This window comes from Spodoptera frugiperda, chromosome 22 (genome assembly GCF_023101765.2).
Source record: "Spodoptera frugiperda isolate SF20-4 chromosome 22, AGI-APGP_CSIRO_Sfru_2.0, whole genome shotgun sequence".
NCBI lineage: Eukaryota > Metazoa > Arthropoda > Insecta > Lepidoptera > Noctuidae > Spodoptera > Spodoptera frugiperda.
The window spans coordinates 7,075,823-7,102,475 of NC_064233.1; the positions used below are offsets into that span (position 1 = coordinate 7,075,823).

Genomic DNA, 26,653 nt, shown 5'->3' on the forward strand with positions numbered 1-26,653 from the left:
CTGGGTGTCATGTGTATGTGAACTTGTATGTTTGTAAACGCACCCACGACACAGGAGAAAATCCTAAAGTGGGGCAACTTTTTTTTTTTATAACTTCTGTAAGGAACCCGCACTCCCAAAATCACACACACTACCAAAAAAATGTCAAAATCGACAACAGTATAATACATTCGATAAATTCACAGATAGGTATCGGCTAAAACATTCGGTTAGATAACGTACGATAATTCTATAGATACCGATATTATTAATTACTTCTATGTTTTATCGATAAATGAGAGTCGTGTTGGCAAAAACCTGACAAAAAAAAAACAATGTTTTAAACTCAAATCGAAAGTTATATCGCGTTTTGATGTGAATACTAGTGTGTTTTGTTAACTATTTTGTTTAAAACAGGCTTCTATCAACGGTTTTGCTCACTTTAGAGCGATATAAATGTGAAATAGTATTGTGAAAGTTTGATCATATGTGTTTTTTGCGGTGTTGTCAAAATGTAATTGGGTATAAGTCATATTGTTTGATATATAGATGCCTATTTTAAAACATTTGGACGTCTTATGGCTGATATGATAAAAATAATATGACAATAAATCTTCCAAAATACACACTAAAACCTACTTAAAACAATCAATTTATACTTTGATAAACATCGTATCAAAAACAGTTTAGCAGTTTATGAGTTAGTGACAAATAAAAGTGCAACATTTCTTTTTTAAAAACGTTTTTACCAAAATATAATATACTTAAACCTACCTAAAGAACCAAACTATACATTGATGAATATCTTACCAAAACCGCTACAACATTTTTCGAGATTTGAACCGACAAAACAGTGATTTTTTTAGTAATATGTAGTTTTAACAATTGGACTATAATTTAATAAAGATGTTAGTGGAAACGGAAGTGATAACTGATGTAAATGAGAAGCAGTTTGAGACCACTGGTGTTGTGGAGTGGTCGCAGGAGTTTAAGAGTCGAGCGCAGTTGTGGAGAGGTGATCCTTCTTGATTTTATATATCTTTGATTTTTATAGAAGGCGGTGATGGGATACTCATATAGATTTTCTTGCTCGTTCTTATTCATTCGAAGCAACACTTTTAGGATTAATTGAAATAAATGCTTTGATCTTGACTTTACGAAACGTCGGTTATTCATATAAATAAATAATTGTTTATTAGTTCGATTGTCGAAAATGTTTGTAATTCAGCCACTTGCAATAGAAGAGGGGTTAAAATAAAATGCGTAGCCTGCTCTTTGACCTGCCTGCTTTTGGTTAGAGATTACAGGTTTTTTTTAACGTTGCTCCACACTATGATTTTTCTCCTGCGTAGTGTTCAGTTCACAAAACAAAACATAGAAGTTGTATTGCTTTAGGGCTTATATATAAATCGGAGCAGCAGAAGATTTAACGGGTTACTGGGGCTCCTAGGCAGAAGTAGATGTGGTTTTTAGTCAGTTAGAGTCTGACACTCTCTCTCGTCTCATCCAAGGCGGCGAAACGACATTGGATTATTTTCCCCCATAAAAAAGCTCAGTCCGTTTCCGCCAGTACTATAAACTATGTGTACCAATGTATATGATTGGTGGAGGCCAAATGCATCCACAGCAATAATGTAGCGTTGCACATCTCTGGTGGAAAACCATTAAACTATAAGTTTATTCTAACTATTCATCATCCTATGTAAAATTAGGGCCTTTTTACATAGGATGGGATGGATACTTACTTTGGATGACGGGGGAAACCTTCAAAAGGCGTCAAGCTTTCTGGGGATAAAAGACTAGGGAGTGTGGGATTTTTACCTCACTAAAACCACCCCGGTGGCCACCTTCAGCACCTGTAAGGGGCACCGAGTCCTCTAATAGACCTGCTCCGGAGCTCCTACGGATATAAAATTAGGGTCTAAATAGGTATCCGGAGCTGCGGACTACGTAGCGGGTTTACCGGGGCTCCGGCTCGAAAACAGGAGTAGGAACGGGGTGGTTTTTAGTCAGTAAGAGTCTGACACTCCCTCTCGCCTCGCCCAAGGCGAGAGAAGCCATTGGATGATTTCCTCCCTTAAAAAAAGTTCTAAATAGGTATACTTTTTATCACAATTTCGCGCATAATATCAATTTTAATGACAGCTTTATTTTATCTAACGATTTCGTCGCATGTTTGCATTCTATATATTCAAATCTGATTTTATTAAATATTCATTTCCTACGTATGACAATATATTGACCTTGAATTTGTTTTGTTTTCTGTCTCTTTGGGTTTTATATCGGTGTTATATTGTTTTCACACAATTGAACAAGTTAATAAGCTAATAATTAAGGGTGCTTTTCCACCAGAGATATGCTATGTAGATATGCTACGGAGATGTAATAGCTAAACTGTGTAACTATATGACTTTATCCACTGATACTAAGCTATGTAACTGTGCTGAGTATGCGATATATCGATCGAAGCCATCCAAAGCATGCGTCTTTCCATATATAACACATAGCTTAACTGAGTCCGTTTAAAAAGCTTTAAACAGAGAGGAATGGAAGAGGGGTAGGTAGGCATTTGCCCTGCAGTGGGACGATCATGGCTTAAATCTAAATCTAACTGAGTCCGTTTCCACCAGTACTAAGTTATGTGTACCAATGAATATGATTGGTGGAAGCCAAACGCATCCACAGCAACGTAGCATAGCACATCTCTCATTGAACTCTCTCTTGAATCTCTCTATTATCTAAGGATCATTGAACATATTTAAACCACTTATACTTTATGACCGCACGGTTGGCGCGGTGACCAGGCAACTGGCTGCCGTGCAACGTCACAGGTTTGATTCCCGCACGGAACAACTCTTCGTGTGAACCACAAACTGTTGTTCCGGGTCTAGGTGTCATGTGTATGTGTACTTGTATGTTTGTAAACGCACCCACGATACAGGAGGAAATCCTAGTGTGGGGCAACGGTTTTTTTTAAACAAAATCAAACTTCCTTGTGCGAACGGCTAGGGAGTGGAACTCCTTGCCGGAGTCTGTATTTCCTGATGGGTACAACCTGGGTGTCTTCAAAGCCCGAGTGAATAGGTTGCTTATGGGCAGACGTGCTCCATCGTAGGCCGCATCATCACTTACCATCAGGCGAGATAGCGGCCAAACGTTGGCCCATTTAATATAAAAAAAAACAAAAGACTTAAATTATTATATCTTCATCCCCCACAGAGCGCGACAAACAGCATGAGCAGGAGAAGAAGGCGCTGAACGCTGAGCTGGAGGCGGAGAGACAGAGTCGGCAGAAGCTGCTGTCCGCGCAGTATGAGCTGCAGGAGAGGATCGACTCCTTGCAGAGGTGAGATACTGATACTACTGATAAACTAAATAACAATGTAAACAGAGTCACTGTTTACATTGTTATTTAGTTTATTACGAGTTACAATTTAGCTACAATTACGTGGCTGTGCCTTTATAGTGTAATGTACTGTTCTACACGTTGTACATTGTGCAATATGAATGAATAAATAAATAAACAATACCCAAAAAGGTTGGCATAGGGTAGAAATTTTCCCCCTCAAAAAAAAAAAACCGAGAGATGAGCCGGGAGTTGCATCACTATTAGGCAAGGAACTCAACTAGTTTCAAGCCATGCTATTGTAGCAGCACGACAATCACCGCGTCATGTGTCACGGAATGCTGCTCATGAATATGAGCCTCTAGCATGGCCTGAAACTAATCGAAAACGTCTAGTTTAAAAACAAAATAATGAATTTAGCACGTTTCACAAAAGTTATAATATAAATATTAACGTACATAGAACATCCCAAGCAGCAAAATTCTACTATAACAATTAACTTATAGGATTACAAGTCGTATAGAAATCTAGTAGACGCATGTTTTGAGACAATTAAATGAATTTTTGTTCGCAGCAAACCAGCACCGAAAGAACACAGACGGTCGTTGTCTGACGCCAGCAACAACTCACAGCAGGAAACCACTGTTGAGGACGTAAGTTGCTTGTTTTTTTATAACGTCACAGTAATTTGGTTTTAACAGACTGCCTCGTTGGTCGAGTTGTTGGCTGGCTATTGCGACTGCCGTGCAAGGGGTCTCAGGTTCGATTCCCATGACGGGCAAAGTATTACAGGGCTTGTTTCGGTTTTAAAAAAAATCTCAGTGGTAGTCTGGAATTGTGCCCAGTATTTGGCAATAGGCTCACCCATTTTACATGGGACTTATACCGCAGATGCTGAAAAGTGGGTGTACATTGTACAGCGGCATTACGTGCCGTAATGTGCACCTCTGCCTACCCCTTTGAAGATAAAAGGCGTGACGTTTTTAACATTTAAACACTACAAAAATCTTACTCTTATCCTATTGACCCTTATTTAACTGACTTGTTACTCTCCAGGACTATGGCTACGGATCAGTCAGATCGGTGGAGAGCACGCGTCCAGCGCTGGAGGCCGTCAACTGGTCCGCCGGGACACACAATGGACCGACACAACCGGTACGTAATCTTAGCACGAATTTGCTTTACGTTTAAAGTCCTCCTCTTTATCCTCAATGCTGAGGGTCGTGATCCTGACAAATAACTCTCTTGTTTTTTTATAAAACACGCTGGTAATCGAGCAAACGTATCATCTGATGGTAAGCAATCGCCGCCGCCCATGGACACTTGAAACACCAGAGGCGTTACAAAAAGTAGTTTTTTTGTGAAGGGGGGAATTGGGCCTCCGGTAACCTCACTCACACAACGAAACACAACGCAAGCGTTGTTTCACGTCGATTTTCTGCTCGGCCGTGGTATCACTTCGGTCGAGCCGGCCCAGCAGTGCCGAAGCATGGCTCTCCCACACTTAATAAAAAGTTTGCTTTACGTTTAAAGTAATCGAAGGATGTAATATAGATCAGAGTGAACAGGTACTTTCTAAGTCTGTGTGCTCCATCCTCGACCACATCTTCGCTTCGCCGTCCTGGCAGTAAACGGGTTAGAGGCAAAACGAAGATTTATCAACGTTAAAAAAAATCGAAACAAAAGCGTTCGGCGCTCTGATTGGTTGGTTTATTCGCACCGGCCAATCGGAACGCCGACCGCGCTCTCGTTTCGTTGTTACTTAATTGCTATAAATATAGTGTAACCCTTTTCACCATTTACCCCTAAACTGGAGCTCTACTCTAATTTAACGAAAATAGAAGTTTCGTCCGAAACTTTGCAGATTTCGTACTACAATGCCATTAAGCTGTAGGTTTATTATTACATTCAGAGTTTGTATTTATTGCGAACTTTTGTGAACAAAACTGAACAAATGAAATGAAGATAAATAAATAGGTTTTGATATGAAATTAAAAATATACCGTTATTTTAAGTAGTTTTATTAGTTAATTAAATAAAACCTAATAACGCTTGCGGTCGAAGATGAAACGAAACTTCGCATTCGAGAACTGTTGTAGCCCTACAGTTACTTAACTCAAAGTAAATAACTACTGCGTATATCCAGGTGGCGGACGCAGGACTGGTGCTGCGCATGCGCAACAGAATATCGGCACTACAGAGCGAACTGTCGCGGACTACCAAGCGGGCTGCCGACCTCGAGGATAGGATCATGAGTGAGTAGCGTTTGTAATGTAATGGAATAATTTACTTTCACATCATCAACATATAAGTGACCACTAATGACCAAAGCCTCATTTCACACGGAAAAGGTTTGAGCATTAATCACCACGCTTACTCACTGCGGGTTGGCGATTTCAAACCCTCAATCAGAAATTTGCCTCACGGTGTTTTCCTTCACCGTTTGTCAGTAATGTCTAAATAATCTTAGAAAGTACATGTAATTCGGAAAATGTCATATTGGTACTTCCTGTTGGTAGGTTTTGACCCCACACTCTCATGCCTAAGAAGCAGACGTTTTAAACTGGCCACCATGACACAATAATTTGAATAATGGACTATAAATATTAAGTATTTTATGCAGACTGTCTCGTTGGTCGAGTGGTTGCAAGTGCGACTGCCGAACAAAGTATTTACTGGTAGTAGCATGGAGTCTGGAATTGTGCCCAGTATATGGCAATAGGCTCAACCCCTATTACATGAGATTACAAATGATGAAAAGTGGGTGTACCTCTGCTTACCCTTTCGGGGATAAAAGGCGTGACGTTGTGTGTGTGTATAATTAATTACAATCTCTCCCCTCTAGACCGCCACTCGACCCCGGCCACGAACCCCAACATAGACCGCTACAAGTTGGAAGAGTTGGAGATTGAGAACAAGAAGCTGCGCGAACACCTGGACCGGCTGCGGGCGGCCGGGGACAGCATGCTGGTCTCCAAGGAGGTTATAGGTGAGGCGGGGTTATTCATTTCTTAAAATAGGCTTACTAACGCCCGAATACTCAAACGCTACTCAATTTTAAGACGCTGTCAAATGTAGTTCTGTCACTATCAATTCTTTATAAAATATATATAAAACTCTTCCGTTACTGAGTGACTGACTGACTGACTGACTGACTGACAGACAACGCACAGTCGAAACTACTGGTCGTAGACAGCTGAAATTTGGAATGTAGGTTCCTTGGGATATGTAGGGGAGCACTAAGAAAGGATTTTTGGAAATTCAACCCCCAAGGGGGGAAAAGGGGTAAAAACGTTTCTATGAAAAATCTTATTCCTTGGGTTTATAAACTTGAAACTTGGCATGAACACGTACATAGGCAAGTAAATATGTTTGACATTATAAGTTTTTTCAAACTACCCTCCAATCGTGATTTAGGGGGTGCGATTGGGTGACAGATTTATTAACGCACAGCCGAAACCGCTCGGTATAGGAGTCTGAGATTTTGAACAGAGGTTCCTTTAGTAACATAAGTGAGCACTAAGAAGGGATTTTTGAAATGTCAACCCCCAAGGGGGGAAACGGGATAAACTGAGCCGGGGCTGCGGGAAAGTTCTAACGAGATACCGTGGCCCCGGAACGCAAAGGGCAACTGAAGGAACGAGGTGGGTTTTAGTCAGTAAAAGTCTGACACTCCCTTCCGTTCCACCCAGAGCGGGAGAGGTCATTTGATGATTTCCCATCCTTAAAAAAAAGACTTTGTATGACAACTTTCAGTCGTCTCTTTAACATACATAATAACATACATAATTATGTACATACATGCATAACATTAATAACATCACGCCTTTAAATCCCTATTTTGTGTTAACACTACCCATACAAACAGCTAAAAGGAAACAAGTGAAGAGACGAAATTTGTCCGCATCCATTTTCACCTAAATTCTTAACGTTAATGAGATTTACTTTTTATTATCAGGTCAACCTAATAGCCTCACATGTACGTATAACTTCGTAAGAATTTTCTTTCAACTCCTAACCGTTGAGGAGTTGTACCTTCCATCATCAGCTCATTCACATGGGATGATGACTATCAGACGCAAATACTTAAACAGATCTATGAAATTGTCAAAAACGTAATTGCCTGTAAATTTGAGGTTTGCCCTTGATTTCCCTGGAATACCATCATCAGATCCTGACTAGGTAAATAAACTCCGAAACTACTGAATCGATTTCAAACATTCACCATTAGAAAGCTACATCATCCCTGAGTAACACAGGCTATATTTAATTCCAGTTGTAACAAGATTTCAGCCTGTGGAAGAAAAAGCCCTGTCGAGATCATTAAAAAACGCTATATATAACCGAATTACACGTGGGCGAAGCCGCGGGCGGAAAGCTAGTTCTTTATAAAATGACAGAGATAGCACGATATTTAAGTACAACTTAAAATTGAGTAGCGTTTGAGTATTCGGGCGTAAGTTTGTTGTTTTGTTGTTGTTGGCTGCTCTCCTCAAACTCATAAAGTGGCTTCAGTGCATCATATTAAGATAAGCGGTATTCTTTTTGTGTTGGATAGATAGGTAGATATTTACCGAGGAAGGCTATAGCCTATAAAACATCACGCTACGTTTAAAAGGAGCCGAGCAGAGTGGGGACTAGCTAGTGTAGATATAATGTTGTATGTGAACTTAATTGTTTAGATCAGAGTTTCTCGAAGAGGGTACGCGAACCCCTAGGGCCTGCGAGTTCGCCACTCGACGGCAGAGCTTCGCGACAAGATTTATTCATTAATTAGTAAGAGTTTCGCTGTCACTTCGAAATTTTAACAGGGGTTCGTGGAGCTGAAAGTTTGAGAAACCCTGGTTTAGCTAATTAAATCGATATACTAATTTGATATTATCACAACTGTAGCAACTTTAAATGCCGAAATTAACGAAACCTTTACCAAATGCAATTTGGTGTAATTTCAATTTCAATGCGGACAAAACCACTAGCGATAAATAAGTTATTTAATATACAGATGAAGTTAGTAAATAATAAAGTACTTAAGCACTTCATAATGTGTGCTTATTTAGTAATAAAGTCATCGCAGTGACAAACAGACAACATGTTATATAGTTATAATACAGATAAGCAACTGTATGTTAACATAGGCTTGGAAAGTCCGCAAAGTGATATTTTTTTAATTTTAATTCTTCTACGGATCACCTGCTGAAAGCGCTTTTTTTATGGAACACGTCTGTAATCGTGCAGACGTATCACCCGATGGTAAGCAATCGCCGCCGCCCATGGACACTTAAAACACCAGAGGCGTTACAAGTGCGTTGCCGGCCTTTTGGGGGTTAGGAATTTAAGGGTTGTTGGGGAATCGGGGATTGGGAAAATTGGGAAGGGGCAATTGGGCCTCCGGTAACGTTAATATGCTATTAAAATAAATATGTTTTTGTCGCAGAACAAATGAATGTGATGCAGAAGGAATTGGACAGGAGAAGAGACGAGTGTATACAACTGAAGAGTGTGCTAACTAACCAGGTATGTTTGAACTTGTACTATTAATGTATTTCACATCGATGGGAATGGTTTCCCATCGATGTGAATTATTTCCCAATGCTGGGAATTTGCATGTCGTGGTAGCCCGGAGGTTTAAGTGTTTAAGTTTTGAGAAGTGTCTCATGCATGAGAGTGCGCAACCTACCAACGGCGAGTCCCAGTGTGACTTTTACCGAGTTATATGTACTTTCTAACGTGATGTAGACACCACTGACAAACGGTGAAGGAAAACATCGTCACTTCTACCTACCCCATTTTAGAATAAAAGCCGTGAAACTAACTATGTATGTCATCTAATATGTTGATACACCCGTCACATAAATGTATGTATGTATGACATACATATTTGTACTCAGGACTCAAGTTGTCCCCACATCCGTGAGATAACAATGATTTTTTTAGATAATTTTTATCTATCTTGTTTGCTCACATCACATAAACTTTGCTGCTAACATTATACGTGAGTTTGTCTGTACGTTTGTTGTGATTTTGTGAGTTTTTTATATGTGTATGTGTGTGTGTTATTGAGATTTTTGGCTTTGCATTTGAAATTTGGGTAGGTTAACTTTAAAATCGCCACAGTCGACTATAATGAATAAAACTCGTTTATTATCTATTATACAAAAATAAGTCGGGTCTTCCTTCCTGACGCTATAACTCCAGAACGCACGAACCGATTTCCACGGTTTTGTATTCGTTGGAAAGGTCTCGGGCTCCGTGAGGTATATAGCAAAGAAAATTCAGGAAAAATTCAAGAGTAGAGCAGGAAAACAGGGAATATCATTGGTGGCGAATCGGAGTTCGCCGGGTTTATTAGTCTCTTTATATAAAAATCAAATGCTGTTCGTTAGTCTCACTAAAACTCAAGAACAGTTGGACCGATTTGGCAAATTTTGGCCTTAAATGTTTTGTGGAGGTCCAGGAATGGTTTAAAAGGTTAGAGAAAAATGTATGAGGCGGTACGAAGATTGCCAAGCCAGCTATTATTATTACCACACGGGTCCAATAGGGCTGATACCTGATCCGGAGCTGCGGGTTTACCGAGGCTCTGGCTCGAAGGGCAGGAGTAGGAACGGGGTGGTTTTTAGTCAGTAAGTCTGACACTCCCTCTCGCCTCGCCCAAGGCGGGAGAAGTCATTGGATGATTCCCCCTCAAAAAAAGCTATTATTATTAAATACAATTTGGAAAGCTAGTTATTATTAAATACAATTTGAAAAATAAAAACAAGCATAGTCACATCATTTTATTAGTAGTTTATAACACAATTTACATTTTTGACATAGCGTGTTTATTCCGTGCAGTAATTTCTAGTTTGTTTTGTTACAAAAGTGTACAACTGTTTTCAACGTATTTTTGAGGGATTTTAGTGCAAAGGTGCTTGTATTATTAGGTGTCACTTATAACGTAGAGTCATTTAATGGTTTAGGAAAGTGAACAGTAAAGGTTTATTAGGATAAAAAAGCAGTGAATATTGATATTTTAATGTTCTGTGATGTGGTATTAGAGTGATCACATTAAAACAAAATGGCTTTAGCACTCACGGGAGTGAAGATTTCGAAAAAGTTATTTATGGATCAACCTCTACATAGAAGTAGCTACTTTTATACTCCAAAAGAGGTATTATTGCTTATATTTTTTTAATGTATGTATGTATGTATGCGAAGTGGAATTTTGCAACTGAAAGGATATAATGAATTTATGAGGTGATGACTGGTTTGGTCAAATGTACCCTTAAAACTATACTTTAATTTATTCAATTCAGTATCAGATTTGAGTCTGATATTTACAAATAAACTCGTACGAAAGGTTCGCGTCTACAGGTCCACATCGCACGCAACGCGTTTCAGTTTGTCTTGTTTAGAAACTCATACAACTGCGTCCACCGTCCACTGATCCGCATCGTACGAACCGCATCATCAGCAATGCCTACATGTGATGCGTACCGATGACGTCATACGGAATGCCGATGCCAAAAATCCGAGTGAAAGTGGTATCGGCAATCCGATTACTAATACTCGCGTCGGCAATCCGAACGCTGCCGATACAGTGGACGCAGTCTGAAAAATTAATCCGTTTGATGCGATCCGTCCGATGCGTGCGATGCGTACGATGCGGGCCTGTGGACGCTTACCTTAAGGATAGCGTTCAACTCTTTGCCCTATACACTTTACAATTTAACTGTACAGTTAAATCTTTACATTAATAACATGACTGGCGTAAAATTAACCTTTATTATTAATAATTAGTATTTTGGATTAGAAATAACAATTAATTTCTCTATTTGCAAAACAGAAACCGTGGTTCCAAGCTCTGAAAAGTGTCGTGAGTAATTTACCACTGTAGATGTTTAATGTTGTAATAGTATTTTTGTAAAATAGACCCTAACTAGTTTAACTTAAGGTTGATACTTGAAATAGCATGCCTACCTCAAATAATTTTCTAATATTTTTTAATTAGAATCAATTATTTGTAATGTTACGCTTTAGATGTTGTCCAATTTTAGTTTTGTTTTAGCTTTTTTAATAGTAATTATGGGTCCCGGTGTTACCCGAAACTGATCGGGCATCATTTGATTTATTTACTTTTATAGTTACACAAAATACTTTCAGTCGTACTCAGAGTCATTAATTGGTTACTTAACCCAGCAGTTGTTGATACAAAATCGTAACTAAGAAATTGGTTAAGTAATCATCAAAATAGTATCTCTGAGTACGGCAATTAGTTCAATAACAGATTTTCACGCAATTTACCTATTATAGTAAAAATATTTAAATTATATTATTAGTTGATTCGTTTTATTCACAATTGACATACAAACCGTCTTAACATGCTTTTTGATTATATTTTTAACCTGTTTATATTTATTTTAATTATTTTCATGCGTTTCATTTGCGGTCCCGTTATTGCATGGTATATTTTTAATGTTTTTTTATATAATTTTGTAGTATGTACTAGACTTAGTAGATTTATATTTAAGAGTATTTGTCGTAATATAAATTAGATTAATTGATTTAGTAATTTAACGTTAATTTCATCCAAAAACAGTGATAATTTCTGAGGGGTATTGTGAGAAAAATAAAACTAATGAGTATACAAAAATGTTTCTTTGGGATAGTGGTTTGTAATCATGAGTACAATCACGTATTTAAATATCGTTCACTAATTATCAGTCACCCTATATAACACATGTCAATTTTGAAACGTTACGAATATAGTAAAACAGTTGAAGTATTGGTTAAAAATGTCAAATTAAGTAGTTAAGTAGTACTAGAATAGTTGGAAGTATTCAAAGTTATACAAAAATAACCTTTAAGTAGTTGCAATTCAGACACATTTTAATACTGATATTTAAACGTCTTTGCCTTTTCCAAGAAAGTTCCTCACATAATTTCTAGACAAACACTTCTGAAACATAGCATAGTTATTCAATTCTGAACTCTATGTCAACAGACTGTGAACCTGAAGTCGCTGGCGTCTTCAAACTACGGCTCGGACGTCGACATTATCAATGAAGATGGAGAACTAGCCACTGCTTACGAAGCGCAGAAGGGAATTAATAGGTAAGGTTATTTTTTTTATACGATCACCTCAATGGTCTATTGCAGTGGTTCTCAATCGGTGGTCTGCAGAAGTCAAAAAATGGTTAGCGAAATGAAAAAAATATCATAAGACTCCGAAAAATACAATGGTTAAAGCTTATATCAATATTAGTCCCTATATATACCCCAATAGTGGTCCCTAAATTAACAAGAAGTATAAAAGTGGTGCTTGGCCAGAAAATGGTTTTGAAACCCTGGTCTAGTGGTCATAAGTAACACTGCATAGTGCGAGGACATGTATTTTTATGGTATAAGCCTGTAAATGCAAAGACGTATCACCTGATGGTAAGCGATCGCCGCCGCTCATGGAGACCCGCAATAACAGAGGCGTTACAATTCCACAGACAACTGCAAGAAGAATTACTGGAGAAGAGTTCTACTCGGAACACATTCCAAGTCCAAAGCAGAGATAGAGTAAGTTGAGAGAAGGAACGAGAAATATCAGGTAAGTACCTTATTACACTAATTAAAGCAATATTATTTCACGTCGTTTTTATACAATGTGAAGGGGTGGTACTTCTAACCCGTTAAGGCTGGTACTACAGCTAATTTTATCGAAACAAATTAAAAAATAATATGGCTCGTTGAACCCCTAATTGAAAATATTGAAAAATAGTGATTTTTTGTAAAAATAATGTCACAAATGATTTATTGTCTCACCAAAACATTAGTCAAACATATGAAAAGAGTAATGAATTAGTTAGCCGTTATTAGCTACGTTTGTCGTTGTTCCCTCTATCTGGTAGAATTTTAATGCTCTGAAATTTGTTTGGACGAATATACATATGACATAAGAATTGTTTAAATAAGATTGTTTTGCCGAATGTTTATATGCTCTCGAATTTACAAAGGATACTTTTAAGATGGTAGAATTTTATTTGGCATAATTCGTTTGGCAAAGTACTTAATTTTGCATAATTTTGTTTCACATAACGTTTATTTAGAGCGACAATTGTTGGGCATTCTTTTTATAATAACTTTCGTGAGACTTAAAAAAATAACTAAAAATCACGGTTTACTCATGTACAATTTAAAATGGAGAAAAGCTCTACTTCTTCGACGTCACTCAGTTAGCTACGCGACGTCGTCGTGTCTGCTCATGATGAAAGAGTCCCTCTGTGACTCGAAACTAGTAGAGCTTTTCTCCATTAACGTATGTGTCAATAAAATTATTTGTATAATAATCACGTTCTACTAATCCACAGACAACTACAAGAAGAGTTATTACTGGAGAAGAAGTTCTACTCGGAACACATATCCAAGTCCAAAGCAGAGATAGAGAAGTTGAGAGAAGAGAATGAGAAATATCAGAAGTAAGTACTTTTTATTATATCACTAAATAAAGTACAGAAAAAGGTAATCAATAAAAAAAAGACTGCCTCTTTGGTCGAGTGGCGGTAAAAAACGAGTTTTATTTTCAAAAAATTAAGGAATTCAATGTTTATTTTATGTAATAATAGTTTTAATCTACTGGTTAAGGTGGATGTTGCATGAATAAAACGAAAAACATTAAAATTATAAATTAAAAATAATGTGGCTTTTTCGGGAGCGTTCCGTTTACACTCTGTAACTATTGGTTGGTTCAATAGTAATCAATGGTCACTGTCTCTGTACCAATCTCTATTTTCATACTTGCTGTGTATATACATAAATAAAACTTAATTTAGATTTTAAAAACCCCTTCGAAGCTTAAACTAACCGGTTATAACTTGCGCAAAATTTTAGTACTTGTGCTAAAGTTTTGCGCAGCAATTTACGCAAGTCTTGTTCATTCATTCACCATTCATGTCGTTCATTTCATTTTAATGGGATAAGCTGACAAAGGAACATTGCATATCACTTGTTAGTAAGCAATTAGACCACACCAGATAAGTTCCAATGCGTTGCCGTTCATTTGGGGGTTAGGGATTTAGCACTTTAGGGATTAGGTGAGATTTCGTTTCTAATCCGTTCCTTTCTAAGTCCGTGTGCTCCATCTTCGGCCACATCTTCGCTTCGCCGTCCTGGCAGTAAGTGGGTTGGTGGCCAAACGCAGACTTATAAACGTTAACAAAAAGCATTGGGGGATTGGGGTGATAGGGATTTGAGGATTAGGGGATTGGGGGATTTAAGGATTAGCGGATTGGTGATTGCGTATTTGGGGGTTTCAGGTTTGGCGATTGGGGATTGGGTATTTAGAGATTTTGGAATTGGGGATTGGGGAGTCGAGGCTAAGGGGATTGGGGGATTGTGATTTCATTCATTCATTCATTCATTCCATTAGAAAACCATTCCTTTTTCAGCGCTGAAGATTACAGAACGGTTCATTTGAAGATTAGGCGATATTGTTACGAACCGAAGAAGTATATATCTTGCACATGTACTAAGATATTTATGGATCTAGCTATGAGCGTGTTGAAGTTTTTATGTGATTAATATATTTTTATTATTTTTCATGTGTAATCGAATAAATGCTTATTTATTTTGTGTTGTTTTGTTCGCTTTTTTGTCGGTTTTGGGGTTGTTTGTGTACGAAAAATCTTTGTTAAGACGCTTATTAGAATATTAGATCAAACATAATTTGTTTTTTAATTATAAATTATTTTATTGTAATTGTTTTGATATAATTCTGCGTTATAATATTACCGGTATTGAATCCTAGTTATATTTTTTTAGACAAATCTTAAAAATGAAACGAAATTTTCATCGACGTGCCTGACCGAATAGCTAATTCAATTATAATGTGTATCTTTGCCTAACCATTTGGGCACTGAAAGGCATGTTGTATATGTATAAAAGATGCATCTTAAGGATTTTTTGTACATGAATATGTGATCCATATCATCATTTCATCCTCATTAGTTTGTAAATGCGGTAAAAGGGACTTTATTGATGTGCGATAAAATTCACTTTTCAATTTAAATGGAATTGATTTACGTTAGACCATTTTTGTATATGTTGTTTTGAATAGTCATTCATTTATTTTGACTCATAATCAATTAAGTGATTTGTAGTATAATAAAATTAATGAATACAGTTAATTTTAATTATAATTATTATGAATAACATGTAAATATTACAGTTCCTATTGTATCGTTAATTATATTATAGGTAACTTAAATCAATGTCCATTAAATTAATATTCTAATTTTAAATATTTGTATATAAAAGTTTGTGTGTTTGTTTGTTACTCCTAAACCGCTAAACTGATTTTGACAAAAAATTTACTCAGTTATATTTGACAAATTATAACAAATTTTGATTTAGCAAAAGCAAGTCGTGATTAATTCGAGTCATTATTAAATAAAAACTAACTGTGATTATGTGTGATTTTATCTTATAATAATAAATAAAAATAAACAATTTGTGAGCAATGGCTGGATCATCGACTGCGCAAAGTATCGCTGGTTCGAAACAAGACTGAATTAATGTGATTAATATGTTATGTATATGTTTCATGTATACAATGTGATAGGGGTGAGACTTCTAACCCGTTAAGGCTGAGTACTACATCGATACAATAATACATTGTCGATAAAATCTTATCGACAAAAAGAATAATATTGGTCGTTGAACCCCCTCCCCTAAAAATTATGGCTATTTTTTTTTTTATGCGTCGTAGAAAATAGAAAAGAAAAGAAAAACGAGAAACGGTAGCTAATAACCTTGGCTAACTAATTCATTACTTTTTTCATATGTTTCATAATGTTTTGGTGAGGTATAAAATTCATTTCTGAATTATTTTTACCGAAAAAATCGCTATTTTTCAATATTTTCAATTGGGGGTTCAACGCCCCATATTATTTTTTTGTCGATAAAATTAGATGTAGTACTCAGCCTTAACGGGTTAGAAGTCCCACCCCTATCACATTGTATAGTTTTTCAATTTGTGTGATATTTACTTTGGTGTTTGTAATCGCATCTACATCTATATAATTATGTCGAAAGTTATATACTCGTATCTTAAGATTTTTTGTCTTTTTGTACTCTTGGAAATGGAATGGAATCACGATTTATTTTTCTAATCATTTGTCTCTCTGCCTACTCTCTGTAAGGACAGAAAGGGACAAAGTAATGTATTTTTGTTTTTTTTTAAGAACCATAGTTTCATACTAGTATTTTCTCCTGTGTCGTGGATGCGTTTACAAAACACATAATTGTTTGACTACATATTATTTGAAAACGTTTTAATATTTATTTGTCTCGAGTGCCAATTTATAAGTACATCAGATTATTTGGAAGATATAATCAAAATAGGATACTAAACAATGGTTATTTGAAAAAGATAAGCAATTGTTTTTTGTATATAATTAATATTTCTATGCTTTTTCTATAAAATTCTGTGTAATTTCCTTTCAACATTGTATTAATTTTCGAAAATTTCTTACTTTTAGTAAGCTAGTTCTCTACTTTCACCTAATCTGGAATTGTGCCCGGTATATAGCAATAGACTCACCCCCTATTACATGGGAATTATAACACAAACGGTGAAATGTGGGTCTTACATACATATGTGTACTTCTGGAATCCTGTCCTTTCGGGAATTTATAGACGTTTATATGACGATTCCTTCTTTTTTCTTAATTAGTATATAATAATTATGTCTATCTCTTTCACTCTCTTTCTCAATCTCTTTTCATAATCCATTCTCCTTTCTCTAGTCACTCTTTTTCCTCATGCCATTATCATTCATATTCTTACTGACATATTATTAAGTTATAATTGTTTTTAACCTAATCATCATTTCATTGTAAGTCATATTCTTAATAACATAAGGTATATTTTTCTTTAATTTAAGCCTAATTGTGATATGATTTCTGTACTTGACTGAAAATAAAACTAGATTATAATTAGTATTCTTATAAATCTTGATGTGTAAAGTTCTAATTTATTTATTAAGGATTGGTTTTAAGAAAAAAGATTATTATAAAAGGACAAAAAGAAATTTTGATTATATTATGTTATATATCTTTTAATTTTTTTTATTTTTAATTTTAATTTCAATTGTGTGGTAATATCACAGAACAATATTAAATAACTACCACCTTTATTATTTTAGTGGGTGTAATAAGATGAAAACAAGCATTACTTTGGCATTGATAAAATTAACTGTAGAGTCAGGATTTTCAATTTACATCTATCCTTAGTTTATAAAATAGAACTTTATATAAATAGATTTTATTTTTATTTGTAATCTTCTCCCTTTTTGCGAGGTCTTACGTGAGCGATCTAGACGCGAAGGCAATGCGGTGCGGCGCGGCGCGACAACAACAAACTGTCAAAATGTATTGACATGGCTTACATCACCAACCGCATGTAAGATGAGGCGCGAACGCGATCAATTGGATTAATATTTTCGCGTGAACCAGACGCGGTGCCGACAAGATTTTGTTTATAATGTCGGAAACAGAAACAAAACGAAACGATTCACATGCACGTAGGACATAGCCGCCGCGTCACATCGCATCGCGTTGAATTCGCGTGTCACCGCACCGCTTCGCGTTCGCTTCTAGATCGCTCACGCAGGACGCTGCGTTAGAAATATTCTTCTAATTTTAAGAAGTTATTAATACTCTTCAATATTTTAGACCACTAATCTTTAGTTATTAGTTTTAGTACTACATATTTTTAAATGTTACCTTTTGTTAATAATATTTTAACTCAAAACTAAATTTATAGATAGTATTACAATTTTACAATAAAGTTATTCTAAATATTAATATGTATTAGGTATTTATCAAATTTATGGGAGACTTCGAAACTATCCATCAATATGCTTCCCGTTTGCACACTATTCAATTCAAATATACTTAACTGTTACTCCTCTATATACTTAATATAATATAACAATATTAGTGTTATGTTATGTTATAGATGTTATAAAATAACTCCTTTGTTATAGGTTACTGAGCGCGGACTTGAGTGCTGAACCCAAGAATAAGACGCAAGAGTTTGCGCAAAATGAGATCATCAGATTGGCAGCTGAAAGTTTGGCGTTACAGGTACATAAATACGTCTTTAGAACTATTTTAAGACATTCTTAATTAATGATATGAATTGGAACGTCGGTAGAGGGCGCCCTAAACGGATATATAGTGACCAGATTGGCGATATATTAAAGAAGGGCCAAATTAAAAGTACCCTTAACCGACGAGCATGCTTGAAAAGACTGATGACTGTTGATGAAGCGAAAGTGGTGTGTAAGCCTTCTGCCTACAGAGATAGTCGTGTATGAACTAAATTAATTAAAAAAATACGGTTTACTTACGTAAATTAATGGAGGAAAGCTCTACTAGTTTCGAGTCTCAGAGGGACTCTTCATCATGAGTAGTGTCCACGTGCGCGGACGCGTCATTATTCATGAGCAGCATTCCATGACACACTACGTGGCAATTGTCGCGCTGATACTCAGAATTAGCACGCGCGCATAAATTTTCAAAATACCTACTAGTCTGCTTAACAGCTGATCATTCAAAAGCACGTGCGCGGAAAATTTAGTTGTTTTGATATCGTGATAAAAATAAAACTAATGAGTACATATATAAAAAAAGTTTCTTCGGAAAAGTTGTTTGTAATCATCAATACAATCATGTGTTAAAATATCGTTCACTAATTACCAGTCACCCTATATGTGTTTTTGTTACAGGAACGCGTGGACAAGTTATCAGAGAGCTGCCGGCGGTACAAGAACCAGATCCGACTGCTGGTGAACAAGCTTAAGGAGGTCGGCATCGATGACGTCAACGATATTCTTGATAGCAATGGTAAGCGAGCAACATCGATATTGATTCAATTCCCGCCCCAAAGAGTTTTTGGTGTTTCACATTTCTAGGATTTTCACTTGTGTCTCATATGGTAATTATGTACAGGAGGCATATAATAAGCTGCTGAATAAATGGCTCCAGGTTGGATTTATAGATTGAGTAAATCTAGATTGATTTTTTGGAACGACGAAAATTCTATAACATAAATGGTTAAATAATAACGTGACGTTTATTTTTAACATGTTTTATTCTACATATTTATTTATTTATTACTATTAAGGTACGCCAACAGAATAAACACCAAAATTAATAAATAACATGATGAAGACACAAGATCATGTGCTTATGCCAATTTTATTATAGACATGCACCATATTCACAATACGTTTTTTTTTTTTTTTTTATGGAATACGCCGGTCGTCGTGCAGACGTATCATTTGATGGTAAGCGATCGCCGTCGCCCAAAACACCAGAGGCGTTACAATTGCGTTGCCGGCCTTTTGGGGATTGGGAAAATTAGGAAGAGAGGGAACACAACGCTTAGAATAATATAAAAATATTAATACAGTTAAAATATGAATACAATGCAATTAACAATATTGTATATTTATTTATCCACAGACCCAGTGGTGCCACCGAACGCGTCGATGACCCTGGAGATGGCGCCAGTGACACGTAAGAAGGAACGCGAGTACCTCGGCATGTTCGAGTACAAGATACAGGATGAGGGGCTCATCATCAAGAAGCTCATTTCTGGTGAGTTTATTATACACAATGTACACTTATAATATAAAAATAAGTCAGGTTTTCCATCCTGAAGCTATAACTCCAGAACGCACAAACCGATTTTCATGGTTTTCAACGGTTTTCAATGCTGCAAGCGAAATCACGGGTAGACAGACAATGTTGTTTGACAAGAGATCCTCGCTGATTTTCAACATGATGATAACAAATCGCGTGCAAAGTGTTGTCTAGTGCATACGAGGTTATAACGTATGATTTGAGTACACTAGAAGAATTTTTAGTAAGTTCAAATAAATTCATCGAAACGGAGTTTCGTTGAAAAATCTTTTTTTGTGTCGAATTTAATAAATAATGTGCAAAGTGCTATACCATTTTATAATCCTTATTAAATGCGCCAACTTTGGTGAAATTTGCCACTACTAGCCCCATACATAATTTATTCAGTAGAGTCACTTAAAGTAAGGTGAAAATTTTATTCAGAGTATTTGGTTTCTCTAAAACTTACAATGTTTTCCAATCTAAAGCAGTTGGCTAAGAATTTATGATTCCATATTACTGGAGCACTATTCAGGATAATGTAAGGAAGACTGCAGACGAAAAAATAAAGATTTGTAGCAACAAGAGTCAAAAGACTGGCACAGGGTGTACTTTTTCGTGGATAACACATAAGTCACTGTAATTTAAAAACTGTAGGACTTGGAATTTTTTTTATATTTTTCTGATAACATTTGGAACCTTGCTGATCATCTGGTGCCTGTTGGACGTCGACTTCAGGGACACCCTGTATATATTACGGTTTTTGAAAAATTCTCAGTAGTAGTACGTTGCGGAATTGTCCCCAGTATATAGCAATAGGCACACCCCCTATTACATGGGACTTATAACACACAGTGAAAGGTGTATGTACATGTATAGCGCATTACGTACCCTAATGTGCACCTCTGCCTAACCCTTAAGAGATAAAAGGCGTGACGTTACAAAAAAATACAGATGTAATTACTGCAAAGATTTTTAAATACATGTATGTATGTTTATCACTCTACAGCGTACAACAGACGGGTTGAGTTTATAAAAACACATACTACACTACATTTTACCCCCTAAAAATCTACAAATAAAAGCAAAATTAACTCAAATCCAACCTTCCCCCTTCAGACTTAAAGCCGAAAACAGCAGTGACCCTGCTGCCAGGGCTGCCAGCATACATACTGTTCATGATGCTGCGACACATGGACCACGTGGATGACGAGCCGAAGATGCACCAGCTCATGAAGGCAGTCAGGACTGCTGTCAAGAAGACCCTGAAGAAACGGGCTGAGAGCGTCGAGTATAATGCGCTGTGGCTTGCTAATATGTTACGGTGAGTTCTTTTTTATATCGTAGTCCATGGCATATTTTAACTTTATCTACGAACGTAGATAACGAGCAACCTCTTGTGTTCATATGCTCGTGAATCGATGGTGGGTGCATTTACTTTATAAAAAAACATTAACATTTTAATTTTCTACTTTTTTGCTTAGTCAATGATGACAATCTAGTCTAGTAGTCTACTAGTATAGTTTACTAGAAATATATAAGTAAATACTTATTTATTTCTAGTTACTATTCTGTCTAGACAAACTAATAAATAAAATTTAAGTGTCTATTTATAATATTGAAAGCACCGCTTTTTTCTACATGCTTTTTTTATTGCTGATAGGCTCGAGTTCGACCACTATCTCACCTGATGGTAAGCGATGATGTGGTCGAAGATGAAGCACGCTTACTTAGAAATATCCTATTCACTCTAGTCTTAAAGACTCCAAGGTTATATTTGTATATAAACACAAATTATTATTTTACTAACGACCCGCCCCAGGTTCGCTTGGGTGCAATGGTGATATATTATGCCATTATTATACATATAAACCTTCCTCTTAAATCATTCTACCTATTACAAACCGCAACAAAATCCGTTGCGTAATTTTAAAGATTTAAGCATACAGACAAACAGACAAAATTAGCGACTTTGTTTTATACAATGTAGTGATTACCAATTAAAGGGTGGAGCGAAACAACCCTGACATAAGTGTTTTTACCAATTACTGGGGCCATTCCAGGTTTTTATTAATGCTAAAATAAATACAATTTCTTTAAAAAAAAACATGGTTATAAAAGTAAAAGCTAATTTGTCAATAAAGTCATCATAGTAATATTGTAATGTTGTATCATTGTTGCAGGCTCCTAAACAACCTGCGTCAGTACAGCGGCGACACGATCTACCAGTCGGCCAACACGCCGCGCCAGAACCAGCAGTGTCTGCGCATCTTCGACCTCTCCGAGTACCGGCAGGTGCTCAGCGACATCGCCGTCTGGATCTACCAGGGTAAGCACGGATCGTTTATACTCCATACTCAAACACACACACCCCCGCTTCCTCACACCTTCTTATACACAAACACTACCAGTACCACCTAATACCCCCCCCCCCTTTTTCTTTTATTTATACAATGTGATAGGGGTGGGACTTCTAACCCGTTAATTCTGAGTACTACATCTAATTTTATCGACAAATAAAATAATATGGGGTTGAACCCCTAATTGAAGATATTGAAAAATAGTGATTTTTTCGGTAAAAATAATTCACAAATGATTTTTTTCTCACCAAAACGACTAAGTGGGTTGCGACTCTTTATCCCGAGATATGATCCTAAATATCCTTGACCACATCCTATCACCGATTACCCACATAATGAACTTCTCCTTGTTCTCCGGTGTATTTCCAGCAGTGTGGCGCAGGGCCTTTGTCCGACCGCTACCTAAGGTTGGTAATCCCACCCTACCAACCCATTTCCGTCCTATCTCAATCCTTCCCTTCCTATCCAAAGTGCTGGAGGCCTGTGTCCATAAACAATTATCCCATTTTGTTTACAAGCACAGTCTAATAAGCCCGTTGCAATCTGGTTTTCGACCGGGCCACAGCACTGTAACCTCCCTCCTTAAAGTGACTGGCGATGTTAGGGCTGGCATGGAGGATACCAAAGTGACAGTCTTGGTATTGGTAGATTTTTCCAACGCTTTTAATATGGTCAGTCACGATATCCTTTCGGCAATCCTGTCCCATCTTGCGATCTCCGGCAAATCACTGGAATGGTTCTCTTCATATCTTCGGGGGCGTCAGCAGTCGGTCCAGCATGATGATCATTTCTCAGGCTGGTGTGATCTGGCGGCAGGCGTCCCTCAGGGCGGCATTCTTTCTCCACTTCTTTTCTCTATTTTTATTAACTTCATTACTCCTGAACTTCAGTGTGCGTACCATTTGTATGCGGACGACTTGCAGCTGTACCGTCAATCTGGGGTGGACGATCTACCTGATGCTATCAGCAGACTTAATGGTGACTTGGCAGCTATTCGAAGTTGGTCAAACAGGTTCGGTATAGCTGTTAATCCAAACAAGTGCCAAGCCATAGTTATAGGTAGCTCTCGGAGCCTCAGATCGATTGACGGTGCGACACTGCCTCCCATCTCCTATAATGGTGTGACTATCCCATTCAGTCAGGACGTCAAGGACTTGGGCTTAATTATTGACAGCACATTGAGCTGGCGTGCACAGGTTGCTAGTGTTTGCCAGAAAGTTACTGGGTCATTGAGGGCGCTGTATCGTTTGAGGAATTTCCTTCCATCCTCCGTAAAGGCACAGCTGGTGCAGAGCTTGATTTTCCCTATTATTGATTACGCTGATGTCTGTTACTACGACCTGAATGCAGATCTGCTCAATAAACTAGACCGACTTCTAAATAACTGCATTCGATTCGTTTTCAACTTACGTAAATATGATCATGTTTCTGCACATAGACTGCAACTAAAGTGGCTGCCCATACGCTTGCGCAGGCAGCAGAGGGCATTAACCACTTTATTCTCTTACCTTATCTCTCCTTCTTCACCTAATTATCTTGCTTCTTACTTCCAATATTCTTGCGCCAACCACACTAAATTTCTTCGTTCGTCTCAAAATCGACACCTTCAGTGTGTCTCTCATCGCACTGACTTCCTTCACTCTTCTTTTTTCATTCAAGCTGTTCTTCTGTGGAATGCGCTCCCCAAGGAGATCAGAGTGGCAAAAAATCGCAGTTCCTTTAAATTTAAAGTCCGCGAGCATTTAATGAAAGATTGGCAGACTCAAGACAATTGAGGAAATTGAGGAAACTTATTTCTCCATTATGTGTATGTATATGTATGTAATGTGTATTACATGTATTGTATGTATTGTATGTATTATATATGTATATATATATATGTATTATATATTGTATTGTATTCTTATATTATTATGTATTGTACATTGTATTTTTATATTTATTCTTTTGTGCCTGTGTTTTGGCTTCGCTTCGATCCGCTTCATTTCTCTGCACCACCCAATGGTTGACTGTTAGAGAATGCCTTAAGGCATTAAGTCCGCCATTCACTGTATTTTTATGTGATGAAGAAATAAATAAATAAATAAATAAAACATTATCAAACATATGAAAAAAGTAATGAAATAGTTAGCCAAGGTTATTAGCTACCGTTTTTTTTGTTTCTACGACGCATACAACCTTTGATATCAAAAAAAGTAAAATATATATTAAAATAGTCATAACTTTAAGGGTAGGGGATTCGACCCCTTCGGCCCCCGACTTTTGTCGATAAAATTAGATGTAGTACTCAGCCTTAACGGGTTAGAAGTCTCACACCTATCACATTGTATATGTTTTTATGTTCGTTTAATTTATTATATCGTTATGTTTAATATATTAATTTAAAACTGGAACAATTAATTTACCGTACCTGGATGGGCGCTGACAATTGCGACTCAGTTTTTTAACTTTAGTAGCTGTCATAGTTTTCTTTATGTGTTCAATGTCTAGTGTTCATGTTCCCAATAAAGCGCAAGAATACTTTGCTTCAAACTACATGGTAGTACAATTTTTTTTATGGTTTAAACCGGTGAACGAGCGGTACAATCACGTGATGGAAAGCAATCGCTACCGCCTATGGACACCTGAAACATCAGAGGCGTTACAAGTGCGTTGATGGCCTTTTGGGGGTTAGGAATTTAAGGGTTGTTGGGGAATCTGTCATTGGGTTCAAGCGTTGTTTAACGTAGGTTTTCTGAGAGTCTGTGGTATCACTCCGATTTAGCCAGTCAACCTAGCAGGGCCGAAGCATGGTTTTCCACACATACCATGTTTTAATTTATACAGTTTACTAAAATAATGAATTCCTCACCAGGCCTCATCCACCTGCTGGAGCGTCAGCTAGAGCGGCTGATAATCCCGGCGATCCTGGAGCACGAGGAGATCAGCGGGCTGTCGGGCCCCAGCGCGCGGCCCCCGCAGGCCGGCGCCGGGCCCCAGCGCCTCAAGCAGGAACTCTCCGCCACACACGACCATCTCCACACCTTCGCCGTCGACCAGCCCTTGAGGCTGATGATATTTAAACAGGTATGTTTTAATTATATTTATGTTTTTGGTTTTACAAAGGTCAGACAGGCAGAAAATGCCAACGGAATTATTTTCCCCCATGTACTGTTGCATAAAACTTTTTAAATAAAAAAAAAATTAAAGGTGAGGTCAAACAAGCTTAATTGTTTTATGGTATAAGCCGGTAAACGAGAAGACGGATCACTTGATGGTAAGCAATGGTAAGCAAAGCCCATGGACATATGAAACACCAGAGGCGTTACAAGTGTGTTGTCAGCTTTTTGGGGGTTAGGAATTTAAGCGTTGTTGGGGAATCGGAATTCGGGTAATTAAACCTCCGATAACCTCACTCACACAACGAAACACAACGCAAGTTGTTTCACGTCAGCAGCAGGGCCGAAGCGTAGCTCTCCCACACTTACTATTTCCCCCCTCCCCTCTAAAAGGGGGTTTTGAGGGGGAAGGGGTAGAAATATAAATTTATTCCAAAAATTTTATTATGCAAATTAATTCTTTCATTCCAGTTATTCTACTACATATGCGCGTACAGCTTGAACCAGCTGCTGCTGCGCAAGGACCTGTGCTGCTGGGCCAAGGGGCTGCAGATCAGGTACAACATCTCCCATCTCGAGACTTGGATCAAGGAGCATCTCGCTGAGTATGGGCAGAAGAGTGTAAGTACTTGTTTTAATTACTTTTATAGTTTTTTTAATTATGTTTTTTTTTGAAGTTTGGCCGCTATCTCACCTGATGGTAAGTGATGATGCGGCCTACGATGGAGCACGTCTGCCCATAAGCAATTGAAGAATTGAAGACACTCAGGTTATACCCATCAGGAAACACTGACTCCGGCAAAGAATTCCGCTACCAAAGTAGCAAGGAAGTTTGTTAAAAAAAATTGAATGCGACTGCTAAGTACAAAGGGTTTCGTGTTTTATTTCCGGAGAAAGTTTGATAGGGTATTTTCGAATAATGCTCAGTAATGAAATGAAACCTAGGCGCTTACTCTTGAAACCAATCTCAGTCTCAGTCCGCGCGGTGTCCAAGTATTACGCAGTTAAATAAATAAATACTGGACTCTCGGTGTACTGTGTACGAAGTTTACTAAGAAGTTATTTAATATTTAATTTTTATGTTATTTTATTTCATAATGTATGTTCGCATACTGTCACGTCCTTAAATATTGAACGTATCTCACCTTGTATGTCAAAATTATACAACCACAATTGTAGCTGTTTTAATACCATTTAGTTCATTTAATAGTGTTG

The 26,653-nt window shown here is 37.3% G+C and overlaps 1 protein-coding gene across 3 annotated transcripts in view; it reads left to right on the forward strand.

Moving 5' to 3' along the window:
- LOC118279629 (unconventional myosin-Va) overlaps positions 1-26,653 on the forward strand; it is a 70,622-nt gene that overhangs the window by 41,956 nt on the left and 2,013 nt on the right. For 2 of the 3 annotated variants that reach the window (XM_050702597.1, XM_050702599.1), the window contains 16 exons: positions 3,199-3,325; positions 3,900-3,978; positions 4,382-4,480; positions 5,472-5,580; positions 6,171-6,314; positions 8,760-8,839; positions 11,151-11,180; positions 12,309-12,418; positions 13,663-13,770; positions 18,339-18,438; positions 19,083-19,200; positions 19,822-19,956; positions 21,100-21,304; positions 22,164-22,309; positions 25,195-25,406; positions 25,910-26,059. In XM_050702597.1, the coding sequence (XP_050558554.1) occupies positions 3,199-3,325; positions 3,900-3,978; positions 4,382-4,480; positions 5,472-5,580; positions 6,171-6,314; positions 8,760-8,839; positions 11,151-11,180; positions 12,309-12,418; positions 13,663-13,770; positions 18,339-18,438; positions 19,083-19,200; positions 19,822-19,956; positions 21,100-21,304; positions 22,164-22,309; positions 25,195-25,406; positions 25,910-26,059 (1,952 nt within the window). The remainder of the gene's footprint in view (positions 1-3,198; positions 3,326-3,899; positions 3,979-4,381; positions 4,481-5,471; positions 5,581-6,170; positions 6,315-8,759; positions 8,840-11,150; positions 11,181-12,308; positions 12,419-13,662; positions 13,771-18,338; positions 18,439-19,082; positions 19,201-19,821; positions 19,957-21,099; positions 21,305-22,163; positions 22,310-25,194; positions 25,407-25,909; positions 26,060-26,653) is intronic. The other variant, XM_050702598.1, reaches the window with a different exon arrangement.